Source organism: Eulemur rufifrons, chromosome 10 (genome assembly GCF_041146395.1).
Source record: "Eulemur rufifrons isolate Redbay chromosome 10, OSU_ERuf_1, whole genome shotgun sequence".
NCBI lineage: Eukaryota > Metazoa > Chordata > Mammalia > Primates > Lemuridae > Eulemur > Eulemur rufifrons.
The window spans coordinates 7,641,908-7,655,522 of record NC_090992.1 but is presented as its reverse complement, the minus strand read 5'-3'; the positions used below and the strand labels follow the sequence as shown (position 1 = coordinate 7,655,522).

Below are 13,615 nucleotides of genomic sequence, written 5' to 3'. Positions count from 1 at the left end.
TCTTACCATGCCCAACCACTGTCCTTCAAGCTCATCATGCCAAATATTTCTCATTTTAGGGCTTCTGGTCTTGCTGCCAGAAAGCTCTTCCCTGAGATCTTTGAAAATATTTCATGCTAGGAGAAAAGCTGCTTGTGATTGAACTTAGTTTCATCAAGAATTTCTTACCTTGGAGGGTGGATTCTGGCCCAAGCAATTAGAATCATCAGAATCATTCCCTTCTCCAGAGGGCATTTGGAAAAAGGGAATTCATTCATTTCTGGATTAGTAGGAGCAGCACACATCTGGTAAGAATATGGCATCTTAGAGCTACAATAACCGTGAAACTTGGGGCCTACTATGGGGTAGAGATCTGTGGGGAATGAATCCAAGACAGGACCATTTGTGGATCTTCAGCCCTTCAAAACCAGCACAAGTAATGCAATCAGGAAGAATTAAAAAAGAAACTAAAGCTAAGGCAAGCACCAGATAGAAATTAATTTTGGATTCAGAGTTTAACTTTGCAGTGGTCGCTGAGATCCAGCAGAACCTCCTGCAGACTGTCGATGAAGACCAAGTGCAGCGTGGCAGTGACTGAGGGGGGAGACTGTCCACGGTCATGCACGACAACCCACAGGCGCTGTCTGGCAGCGTCACGGTTGCCCAAGGCAGACGGGAGCCATGCGCAGCTCCAGGCTGAAGAGCCTGGGCTCGCTGGCCTGTAGCACATGATAGGAAAGCGAGGCGAGGCATTGTGCCCCGAGTTGTTGGCCTCCACCGCCACCACTTTGGTGACCAGGTAGCCAGGATCCGCAGCGTGGCAGCATATAGAAGAGCATCGAGCCGTTGGGCCCCAGTGCTTGGGTACAGGACCCCGGCAGTGCCTTATTGTTGCAGTCGCCCACCAACATGCACAGGCTCACCCTGGTGCAGAGCATGGGATAGCCCTGGTCACGGGCCTGCAGCTTCAGCTCTAAAGCGTGCAGTTGCTAGCAGTCCAAGGCAGGCTGTGTGACCACCACTCTGTTCTGTGTGCTCAGTGACACGTACGACGTTAGCGTCTGTGACTCCAGGTCATGTTAGTGCCCATGACTCCAGGTCATTGGCCACGATCGAGTAGGAGATGTGGCCATTGTGCCCCAAGTCCGGGTGGGAGGTGCTCATTTGCTCTATGGAGGCTCTGGGAGGGCTGTTTTCAACCTCATGAACCATGTAGGACTCCTGGTGGAAAACAGGAACGTTGTCATTGACGTCTCCAGTGTGTAGGGTGACCCTAAGGCTGGAGGAGAGGGACGACTTGTCCCTGTTGGTGGCAGTGATGGTGACATTGTAAACCAGGATCTGCTCCCGGTCCAGGGCTCCATCTGTTAGAAGTTTTGTAATTAACTGGAGGAAGATTTGATTCTGAAAGGTGCATTTGCTTGTATTAGACAGGTGACTTCCCCATTTTCTCCTGAATCTGGCTCTTGTGATTTAAATAGAGTGATTACTGTCCGAGGTGCAGAATCCTAAGAATCATTGTAGAAGTAGAAGTAAAAATTGCCTCTGGGACATGGTCATTATAATCTAGAATTTCTAACTAACCTGTACACTGGGCAACCAGTCCCCCTCTGTCTCTTGGCTCCAGAACCATGGAATATTTTTAAATCTCTTCAAAGTTCATTCTACCTAAAGTTTGCGTTTCTCCACTATTGTGATCAAGGCCAAACTGGATATGGGTACTCTGGGCTGTGAAGGCATACACCATCTCTGTGTGGATGCCCTGGTCAGTGAGGTCTCCCCAACGGCTGATCCTATACACATCCTGGTTGAACATTGGGGCAGGGGCCAGGAGCGGCGGTGGTTGGCGTTGTCTTAGACCAACAGGATCAAGTGGGGGCTGTCTAAGGCTGTTAGCGTGAAGCCATGAGAGTTCTGCTTTTCTGGATCTAGTGGCTACTCTATCCCAAGTTCAACGTATTTCTTTCCACTGTTCACCTCCTACATTTCGAAGACAAATACAGGCTTGCTGCTAAGGTGATAGTTTTGTAAGGAATTGCTTACAACATCTGAATCTTTTGCAGATTCTATTGCAGATCTTGCTCCAAGCTGAGTCAACTAAGAGATGTTTAACTTAATAACATTCCTGTGGTACAATGGGACATTACTATTCACATCTTGAATCTCTATATTAATGTGAAAAACATTTAAAGGATTTTCAACTAAGGTTCCTAAGCATATGGTACAAACTATATTTTGGGGGTATATCTGCTCCTTATCCATCCGGTCACTCACAAGTCAGTCTCTGCTTTCTTCACTCAGGGTAAGTATTCTTTTTCAGCATTAACCTGCGGCTTCTGAGCAGAGCAGGTAAGTTCTGGACACCGAGCCCCAGATCCTTGGCAAGGTTTCCCACCACCAAACCCTTGGCCAGCTCCTCAGGGATTGAATAATGGATCCGCTCAGAGAACGCCCAGCAGGACAAAAACAGCAGGAAGGGAAGCAGTACTTGCCTTGGCCCAGACCATCAGTCCAGCGCTATTCCCCATCTCTTTCACAGTTTGTGTTGCTGCTGCTCCAGCCCAGAGAATGCCCTTTTCATACTATGTTTGGATTATGGAGTCTCCAGCCAAGAAGGAGCAGAGCTCATTGCTGGTGAACCTGTATGATCCTGGTTGAGGATTCACACTAGGAATGTTGTGGGTCTGCTCTTGGATTTGCAGGCCATCGGATTAGAAAAGCCACCAAGCAGGAACATTAAGGGACTCGCTGGTTTATCTCTGTTTCGGCATTGGCCAACAGCGGCGCTCTGAGTCCCTACTCTAGAACTGCAGCCTGAAGAAATCAGAGTGTGACTGCTGGGAAGTAGAGAGCAAAGAGAAAGATGTTTCTCCCTGGAATTTGCAAGCTGAAAGGTGGTAGTCAGTCTTGCTCACGCAATTAAATATTCCTGGGAATTTATAACCTCAGTGACTTCAGCACACGAAATCAAAGTGATGACTTCTTTTTATTTCGTCTTGATGTTTGAGTAGTTTTAGGCTAAGAATCTCTATCTACTTCCACCGAACCCACCCTCCATGCTTTACTTTTTCCATGTAACACAGTTTCAAGATGAACTGTTGGCTTAATCTTCAGCTGAAAATATGTAGGAAGTTTCTAATGTGGAAATTAGAAATTAGTTTCTAATGTGGAAGTTTCCACAATGTGGAAATCTTATGGATTGAAGGATCTATTTTCAAAATTTGACAAATGTTCAGGTCCTTAGCTTTGTAAGATAGGTCAGACAGTTGGCCTAAATTAGGGGTTTGATACAGAGGGAAAGCACATATAAAATAATTGATTTTTGACTATGATTCTTTTTTTTCCCCAGGAGACCACTTTCTAATCATTAAACTCAAGCATTTTATTGAATACTTAGAAGGTGTGCAAACCACTGTGAGAAATGCTTCAGAAAGTTAACTATGAACTAAGAAATTATGCCTATCCTTAATGATATTACACATAGTGGATCTTTGTATGACTTGTCTAAGAGAAATTCTGGCAGTACCAACCTCTTTTGCACACAAATAAATTATTTTGTCTGACTCTATATCTGTCCAATGACAATTTTTTTCCATATTCCTGGACCAGAGTTCTTCCCATGTGGTATCCAGAAGCTTCATCCTCTATAAAACCATTTTTCCCAGTTAACTTTGCCATAGGCTGCCTTTTACCATCAGTATTTTAAGAATGAATCTTAAACAGTATGCTCTGTTATTGGTAGCTTTCCATTAAGCATGGTTTCCTAAAAGTGAACCCAAAGTATAACATTAGATTTCCTTTCCTGAAATTTAGTCTCATCAGTTTAATCAACACCCCTTCACAACTGTTTGCTTTTTTGAAACTGATGTCATATATGAGAAAAAACTAGATTTCCTCCAGAACTGTTAATTCATGATCACAGCTATACTCTGTTACATGTCACTGAGAAAATTGTGATACAATCCACTCATTTATTGTTAACCTTCTAATTCACTGAAAAAATGATCTGTGAGTTGTATAGTCTCAGCAAGGTTCCTAGGCTATTGATACTCTAAAAAGCATCATACCTCTTCTGGAATGAAAGTGGTAGAAGAATGTCTGCTGACAGCTTGCTTTACAATTTTAGGTGCTATAAAGCATTTAAGTTATAACTGAACACTTTAACTTATTAAATTAAATGAATGCATGCTCACCTGACATAACACATAAAGAAAACAAGCAAATACCCTGACATAATTTTACTACCAGAACTAGAAGAAATGTAAACATTCCCAAACGCATTGGCCAGCTACTATCAGGAAATGATCAACAAATATCTTAATTAACAATCCTAAATTATCAATAAATATCCTAAATATTCTCAAGCTAAGCCATTAGCTTCAATTCTCATATGGACAAAACCTAATAACTCCAACCTTCAGGTTTTCATAATCCCAGTTAAATAGCCCAAGATCCCATTGGAGTAAAGTGCTCCTTTAAAACAAGGTTCATAGGACCCTTTTTTAGACAACACAATGGTTCAAACAGAGAAAACTAACATTCACAAAATTTTCTCATATAAAACAATCTTACCCCCATCTTTATGGCCTAAAATTTTGACTTTTCAATCAAGAATGTGCCTAGGCACTTAAAATTTTTGAATTAGCTTTCACCAAAATTTTAGAATAGTTTTGTTTCCACCCACAGGTCATCCTATTGTATCACCAGGAGAAGCACACAAATCATTATTACTTTTCCCAACAAAATGCCAAGTATGATGGCATTGAAAATATGAATCCTTTTTTTGTCAACCATAAAAATGGCTACTGTTGATTAATTACATGTTATGAACCAGATGATTTATATGTTATCCTTAAGTCCTCACCACAATCTTTCAAATTAGATATGATTAGTCCTATTTTGCTGAAGCTCAAAGAGATTATATACACAGATTATATGACAGTTACCTAATTACAAAGCTACTATCCTTCTATGATATATCTGAAAACTCAGAATATTGGTGTCAGTAATCCCCAGAGCACATTTATTTGTTTATTCATTCATTCAACAACAATTTAATGAAGACTATTCAGCTTAAACTGGAAGTACCATTGAGATCACTGATATTTTAAATACAGTCTGAGGGTTATGACTATTCATGTCCTAGCTCTCAATGACTTGTCCCCAAATCAAGTTAGGTGAACAGAGATCAGCGTAATAAGACCATATGAGCTTAGCCTCCCAAATAATTTCTGTTTTCCTATGATGTCTTTCATTTTGAATTGGCCACCATACCATGAGAGAACTGGTCATGTGACAAACATATTGTGATAGTTTCTATAAGACAATGGGGAAGGGTATGCATTGTCCTCTATTTCTCTCAATATTACTTACAGAACACTCTACTTATTAGATTCTATTTAAAATTTAATGTAAACACAAAGTTTTTATTTTTTTTAAGAGACGAGGTCTCACTATGTTGCTCAGGTGACCTTCCTGCCTCAGCCTCCCTAAATAGTGGGACGACAAGCACACTATGCCTGGCTCCAAATTTTGTATTTTGAGATAAACTCAAATACGTCCTTTTAAAAATAGCACACAAGTAGAACCACACAAGCTACTTTTCCTTTTTTTTTTTTTTTTGTTTTGTTTTGGTTGTTGAGCAGCATAAAGTGACAACCGATCTCAGAAGCAGTAACTGCCTCATTTTAGAGCAATGGATTATCTATCATTCTCTTTTATTAGCTTGGGTTTTAAATACTGTATTTTTGAAAGTAGATAGGCAACAAATAAAGAAGAAAGAAAAACTAATTTGGACGTTATGGTCCCTACATCTTTAAAGAATTCACCAAAAGCAATTAGGCAATGCTTTTCCAAGAGTAAACTCTTTAGCAGTCAGTTTCTGTTAAACACTCTACAGTATGCATAAGGTTCTCAGGAAACACTTAGAATCTGTGCACTTTCTAGAAATTTTCTCATATTTGTAAAAGTTATGGAGAATTCCATATAGAAAGCAGAGGGAATTACTACAAATTTGCCACAGTACCGAAAAAGCACTGAAAACACATTTTGTTAATTCTGAGTATTCCACAAAGTCATTAATATCATCAGTACAGGTAAAGTGAGCAAAAGAAATGTCTAACTTGGAAACATATATAGATATTGTATTCCTGAAATGCACAATAGAAGTGAAAATAAAAAATCTTTATAATTTTTCCTCATGATAAAACATACAGTATATTGTATATTTCAGTGAGAAAGTTTTAAATGTGTAAGAAATAAACTCACCATATTTGGAAGTTCATGGATGATTTAAAACTATGAAATGACTTAGGACACTGAGAAAATATAAACAGATATATCCCCAATGGCTCAAAAGAATTACTGCACTTTAAAAGAGACTAAATGAAGGTACCTTATGAATTTGCTAGCAATCTCAAGTAGTTAAAAGCCACATTATTTATAAAGGCTTACTAAAATTTTCACTTGTATGTACGATTTAATTAGATTTCTCCCCTCTAGATAAACAGATAAATTGGCATCAGATGCTCTACACAAAACTGCTGCATGGTCAATGAGACAAAAAATTAAAAGCAGGAAACAGTATTATAGCTGATAAATTAAACTAGAAAATGATGTACAATATTAACAAAGTACTTTATAAATTGTTTATGAATATATACCTATTTTATAGAAATATACATAATAATAAATAAATTGTTATAAATAAGACATGAGGGAAGGTGACTGGGCTGTTGGTGTCTGCCACATATATGTAAATTTATTGATGTCTGCTTTATAAATTCTAGATATACACAAATTATCTATACTAAGGGATCTTTTCCTCCAAGCTCAGAGAAGACTATTCGATAAGGACTCACCTGAATAAATGCATGATTGTCTTTAGAAAATACTGAATCACCTGACAGCAAAAGAGGCTCGCTTTTCTCACAGCTCTCCTGGCTGATGAGCGTGTCCGCGTAGTTGGGCTGGGGGAAGATCAGCTGACTTTTCCGCGAATCCGCGGTGAGGGAGACCTCATGGGAATAGGTCTGCAGAAAAGCCCGCACCCCGTCCACGCCCACAAAGTGTGACGTGGGCACGCCCGCCAATCCGTCCCCTGAAGCCTGGAGTAGGCGCGACGAGTGCCAGCGCCGCAGCCTGAACGCCAGCAGCAGGATCACAAAGGCCAGAAAAACGCAAGAGACTGCAGCCACCGCCACCACGAGATAGAGCGTGAGGCCTGAGGTTTCGGAGTCGGCGGGAGACTCCAGGCTGCCGAGATCCGCCAGGACATCGGGTATACTGTCTGCCACAGCCACGGTGAGAGTGACAGTGGCCGAGAGAGGAGGCTGGCCATGGTCTTGGACGGCCACCACGAGGCTCTGCTTGAGCGCATCTCTGTCCAGCAGGGCCCGCGCCGTGCGCACCTCGCCTGTGTGCAGCCCCACTGCGAAGAGCCCAGGCTCGCTGGCCTTGAACAGGCGGTAGGACAGCCAGGCGTTCTGGCCTGAGTCTCTGTCCACAGCGACCACCTTGGTTACCAGGTAGCCGGGCTCTGCGGAGCGGGGTGCCAGCTCCACACCAGTGGAGCCGTCGGTGGGGAGGGCAGGGTACAGGATCTCGGGCGCATTGTCGTTCTGGTCCAGCACGAACAGGCTCAATGACACGTTACTGCTGAGGGGCGGGTCTCCGCTGTCACGCGCAATTACTTGCAACTGCAGGTCTCGGAAATGCTCATAGTCGAAGGAGTGCAACGCGTACAGGACGCCGGTGTCCGAGTTGATGGAGACATAGGAGGACACAGGCGCCCCCTGGAGGGTGTTCTCGGCCAGGGAATAAGTAACTTGGGCGTTCTCCTCACAGTCGGGGTCGTGGGCGGTCACGGAGACAAGAGAGGCTCCCCTGGGGTTGTTCTCTGGGATATAAACGGAATAGGAAGCCTGAGGGAAGACGGGAGGGTTGTCGTTGGTGTCTGCTACATTCAGTGTGATGTGAGCTTCCGTGGACAGGGGCGGGGTTCCCTGGTCAGTGGCAGTCACCGTGATGTTGTAGCTAGGAACCTGTTCCCGGTCTAAGATTCTGTCTGTTACCAAACTGTAGTAATTTCCGTAAGATTTTTCCAATTTAAAGGGAAGATTTCCTTGAATGGAACAGATCACCTTTCCATTTTCCCCAGAATCTTGATCATTTACATTTAAAAGGGCAATTAATGTCCCTCTGGGAGAGTTTTCGAGAACAGAGCTAGTGAGGGAGGTGACAACTACCTCAGGGGCGTTGTCATTCACGTCCAGAACAGTGATGAGGACTTTGGCTCGTGCAGAATATCCTGCGTTATCCATTGCTTGCACTTCCATCTCGTAGAATCCTGACTCCTCATGGTTCAACTCCCCTATTGTTGAGATTGTCCCTAAATTACTATCTAGCTTGAAAACTTGGGCCGCCTTGTCGTCCACATACCGGAAGGAATACATCACTTCCGCATTGGCTCCTTCGTCAGGGTCCGTGGCGTTTACCAGAAGCAGCTGAGTGCCCACAGCTACATTCTCCGGAACGCTCACGCGGTACTCGGACTGAGCAAACGCTGGTGCGTTGTCGTTCGCATCGAGGACGGTCACGCGGATGCGCGAGGTGCCTGTGCGAACAGGGTCGCCGCCGTCGGAGGCCGTGACGACCAGGTGGTGAGCGGCCTTCTCTTCGCGGTCCAGGGCGCGCTCCAGCACCAATTCTGGATACTTAATGCCATCCGCTCCATTTTGCACGTCCAGGGAGAAGTGAGTATTCGGGCTGAGTTCGTAGCTCTGGAGAGCGTTCTTCCCGATATCCGGATCCCAAGCATGGGGAAGGGGGAACCGCATCCCAGTGGCTGCGTTTTCATTTATTTTGATTTCTAATTCACTTTCACGGAAGTAGGGCGCGTTATCGTTAATGTCCCTTACTTCCACTTCCACCCCGTATATTTTCACTTTATCTTCCATCAGAATCTCTAGATTTAATTGACACTTGATGGCCCCCATACAGAGCTCCTCCCGGTCTATCCTGCCCGCTGTAACCAAGCTGCCGCTTCGCGGGTTCAGAGCGAAGAGTTGAGTCCTACCTCTGGAGACGATGCGGACTCCACGTTCCGCCAGCTCCCGGGGCTCCAGCCCCAGGTCCTTGGAGATGTTGCCCACCTTAGAGCCTTTCTCCAGCTCCTCAGGAACTGAATAGTGTAACTGGGTGCATCCGGTTTCCCACAGGATCCCCAAGACGACTCCCAGCAGGACCAGCCCTTTGCAATCTTGATGCAGTCGCGGAGGAATCATTGTCACTTTTCTTCAAGATTATTTCCAATTCTGCCCTTGACCACTGAGGTCAGAATCAGCTCTTCAGCCCCTAGAATCGAACAGTGGCGGGGCCAGAGCTCCTCTGTTCAGTTTCCTCACGGCCCCAGAGATGGTTCATTTCTATCTGCTTTGTGCTTCAGGCGCGTGAAAGGCGAGCAGGAGCCCTGCTTTTCTCTCCGATTGGTGAACAGCGGCGCTCAGAGTCCTAACCAATTACTGCACAATCTTGAACTCCGGGAAGGGATATTTGGTTTTTATACCTTAAATAGCTCCACCTACTGTCCTTCAAAAAAGGATGGAAATCCACAGTATTTGTTTTAGTACAAACTTCAGTAAGCTTCTTTTTATTTTCCTAAAATTTTTCATACAGAGCTACTTTCTTGATATTATTTTCTGGAGCTGTCAGTGTATTCCGATTTTTCTAATGAGCTTTAAAACAAATTTGAAGTTTCTATTAGGGGTAATTTTAACCTTATAATTTTACTGCATCTGCTTTGAGATCACTCTCCCCCCATGCATACCTATTGTGGGGGGCTTCTCCCTAGGAGTTTCCTTTTTTGAGAAATCATAGAATAGAATAAACTTTCTGAAAGCTATAATTTAGGATAAACAGTTTTCAATAGATTTCTTGAATTTGCCTGGTTGAATTTACCAGATTGTTGACACTTAACACTTAAAAATCAAATTTTCATGATAATATGGAAAACTGAAAATGGGAAATGTGATTATACACATTATCAGAATCAAAATTCAAGTGAAGAAGAAACATTAAAATTTTAGGACTATAATGGAAGCATTCCAACTTGCATTGACTGGAAATAATGGTAGTACCCCACAATTCTATTACTACATTATATTTCAAAAACTGTTTAGTGTTGAGGAAAACTTAGTAAAATAAAATTAGGTAATCCAAAGAATATTTTAAACTTATCTTTTCCCAGGTAACTGACCTAATTCCAATTACTGAGAATTACTGGCAATACCTTTGACAATACCTGGCAAGCCCATCAAAACATAGGAAAAAATTCTCCCTAAGAAATAGCTGGCTACTGCACTTTCATGAGTATAAATATTTATATTCTGAGGGTAAACACATTTGATAGGCATAAATAATATATTTAAAATTGGGAGGAAATCTACATGTAGCTATGAGAAAAGATTAGACATAAAATTGAGCTTGCTCAAAGAGATTGGAATCAAAGGGATTCCAAGAATCACTAGTGAATGTACCAGAACATTATCATCAACTCATTACCATGTTCTTTCTTTCTTTTTTTTTCTTTAAGCCTTCCCCAGGTGAGCATTTTGGCAGGCTCCTGTACTCTCAGCTACTCCTGAGGCTGAGGCAGGAGGATCGCTTGAGCCAGGGAGTTCAAGTCCAGCCTGGGCAACATATGGAAACCCTATCCCTTTCTCTTTCTTCACAAATTTCCTCTCAATTTATAGTTAATACAGTAAAAAAAAAACACCTTTATATACTTAAGATATTAACGTCCCAAGAAACACTCACAGAAAGGAAAAAATATATATGCCAATTAAAAATGTTTGAATGACAGCAGTATTGTAATACCCACTTCTTACAGTAGTTGTGTGTGTGTGTATAAAAAGTATCTCAAAATACTCAAACCCTAATAATGAAGTTACTAGTCCACACAGATAGGAACAGAAAATATTGAGTGGGCAAACGCAAACAAACCTGAAGCAATAGTAGATATGTTTAAAATTTTCTTGCCAAAATATTGGTTTGAAAATTAAACCAAACCTATTTGCAAATGAAACACATTCATTGAAACTCACGTGAGTAGAAGCAACAGAGTCAGAGCTTATCTTGTTATTCTCTTCAGTGAAACTCACTACCAAAGAAGCTTCATTAGAAAAGTCTTGTGGAGGAACCATTTCTGGCGTCATGGTGAGAAAATTAAACTTTGTATTTTGAGAATCAGAAGCAACGTACAGATTGTAGGAATAAGGCAAAGTTCCTTCATTGTAGTTGGGAGAAACCCCTGGTCTAGTCTTAGAACAGAGACCAAGCTGAAAGCAATCCCAGGAGGCGGGGCTGGAGGAACGACGCAGGCGCAGGGCGATTGCCAGAATCACTGCGAGGAGAAAGAGCACAGAGATCAAGGCCAAAGCCACCACCAAGTAAAACTGCAGCTCAGACTGGGGATCAGAGGGCACAGGATCATCACTGAGGTCTGGCAGCACTTCCTGCAGGCTGTCCGCGAAGACCAGGTGCAGCGTGGCAGTGGCAGACAGGGGCGGCTGTCCACCATCACGCACAGCTACCAGCAGGCGCTGTCGGGCCGAGTCCCTGTCTCCCAGGGCACGCGCCGTGCGCACCTCACCCGTGCGTAGCCCCAGGTTGAAGAGCCCGGGCTCGCTGGCCTGCAGCACGTGGTAGGACAGCCAGGCGTTGTGTCCTGAGTCGGCGTCCACCGCCACCACCTTGGTGACCAGATAGCCGGGCTCCGCTGCGCGCGGCACCATATCAAAGAGCGCTGAGCCATCTGGCCCCAGAGCCGGGTACAGCACCCGCGGTGCGTTGTCGTTGCGGTCGCCCACCAACACGCGCAGGCTCACGTTGGCGCTGAGCGCGGGCGAGCCCTGGTCACGGGCCTGCAGCGTCAGCTCAAAGGCGCGCAACTCCTCGTGGTCGAAGGCGCGCTGCGCGAACACCACTCCGCTCTGCCCGTTCACGGACACGTAAGACGTTAGCTCCCGCGTCTCCAGGTCACTGGCCACAATCGAGTAGAAGACGCAGCCATTGGACCCCAAGTCAGGGTCATAGGCACTAACTTGAGCGATGGAGACTCCAGGAAGATTGTTCTCGGCCAGATGCACCACGTAGGACTCCTGGTGGAAAACCGGAGCGTTGTCATTAACATCTCCAATGAGTAGGGTGACGCTAGTACTGGAAGAAAGAGGCGGTTTGCCCCTATCTGTGGCAGTGATGGTGACATTGTACTCTGCAGTCTGCTCCCGGTCCAGGGCCCCATCTGTTACAAGCTTGTAGTAATTATTGGAGGAAGACTCAATTCTAAACGGAACTTTTTCTTTTATGACGCATGTGACCTCCCCATTTTCTCCCGAATCTTTATCATGTGTTTTGAACAGAGCGATCACAGTTCCAGGTTCTGCGTCCTCGGTTATGGAACTGGTCACGGAAGTAAAAACCACATCTGGGGTGTTGTCATTCTCGTCTAGAATTTCTAGTATAATTTTACATTCGCTGGTCATGCCTCCACCATCCTTGGCTTCTATGTTTATGGTATAACTTTTACTGGTTTCGAAATCTATAGAGTCTTTGGATTTAATTTCCCCGTTTTGATGGTCTAGCATAAAAATATTTCCAATATCATCTCCTAGCGATTTGAATGAGTAGGTTATTTCTGCATTGACACCTTCGTCCTGGTCGGTGGCTGTCACCTTTAGCAAAGAGGTGCCTGGGGGCAAGTTCTCTCTAAGGCTGACTTTGTACATATCCTGGCTGAACACCGGGGCATTATCGTTGGCGTCAGTGACCTTTATTTGAATTGAAGCAGTGCCAGTTAGGACCGGGTCGCCCCCGTCCACCGCTGTCAGGACAAGGAGATGGGAGCTCTGTTGTTCCCGGTCCAGGGGCTTCCTCAACACTAATTCTGGGGCATTCTTGCCTTCAGTCTTGCCCTTCATCATCAGAGAGAAATGCTCATTAGAGCTGAGTTGGTAACTCTGGACAGAGTGAGGCCCTACATCTGCATCTATAGCAGATTCCAGGCCAAACCGAGTGCCTGGAAGTGCAAATTCATTGATTTGTAAAACAATGCTATTTTGGGGGAAATGAGGTGGATTATCATTTATATCTTCTATCATCACGTTTATGTGAAAAACATTTAGAGGATTCTCTGCTACAATCTCTAACGGTACGATGCACAGAGGATTTTGTAGACAAAGCGACTCCCGATCAATTCTGTCACTCACAAGTATGTTCCCATTCTCCATGTTCACGGTAAAGTATTGTTTATCTGCACTAACTCTGAGGTTGCGGGTCAATAAATCGCGAACATGCAGCCCCAGGTCCTCAGCGAGATTCCCCACCACTGAGCCCCTGGCCATTTCTTCGGGAATAGAGTACCGGATCTGCTCCGAGAGAGCCCCGCAGAACAAAGGCAGCAGGAAGGGAAAGAGTACTTGCCGCCGGGTCCTGCTCCTCTGCTTCGCTCTGTTTCCCATCCTTCACTTGCGTTGCTGCAGCCTCCGGCGTTAAAAGAAAAAGGCTTCACAAATTACTTTAAAAATATTTACTTTCACGCGCAGAAGACTCAATGCTCCCGGTTTGAGGGCGTCCCCAT

General features: G+C 44.1%; 2 protein-coding genes across 12 annotated transcripts in view; both read right to left on the bottom strand.

Annotated features, from left to right (window-relative positions):
* Positions 1-13,615, bottom strand: part of LOC138392916 (protocadherin gamma-C4) — a 141,357-nt gene that overhangs the window by 44,051 nt on the left and 83,691 nt on the right. The window contains exon 1 of one of the 11 annotated variants that reach the window (XM_069483781.1): positions 6,840-9,512. The exons of the other annotated variants lie outside the window; for them this stretch is intronic. Coding sequence (XP_069339882.1) covers positions 6,840-9,263 — 2,424 coding nt within the window. The 5' untranslated portion in view covers positions 9,264-9,512. Of the gene's footprint in view, positions 1-6,839; positions 9,513-13,615 lie in introns of those variants that run through there. 11 annotated transcript variants of the gene reach the window in all.
* LOC138393263 (protocadherin gamma-B1-like) lies at positions 9,319-13,496 on the bottom strand. The gene is made up of 2 exons (XM_069484450.1): positions 11,082-13,496; positions 9,319-9,333 (listed from the first exon to the last, which is right to left on the bottom strand). Exons 1-2 carry the CDS (start codon positions 13,494-13,496, stop codon positions 9,319-9,321), a joined length of 2,430 nt encoding a protein of 809 aa, XP_069340551.1.

Bases quoted from the DNA above. Each gene is read 5' to 3' on its own strand.
- LOC138393263 (XM_069484450.1), bottom strand. From the start codon at position 13,496: ATGGGAAACAGAGCGAAGCAGAGGAGCAGGACCCGGCGGCAAGTACTC.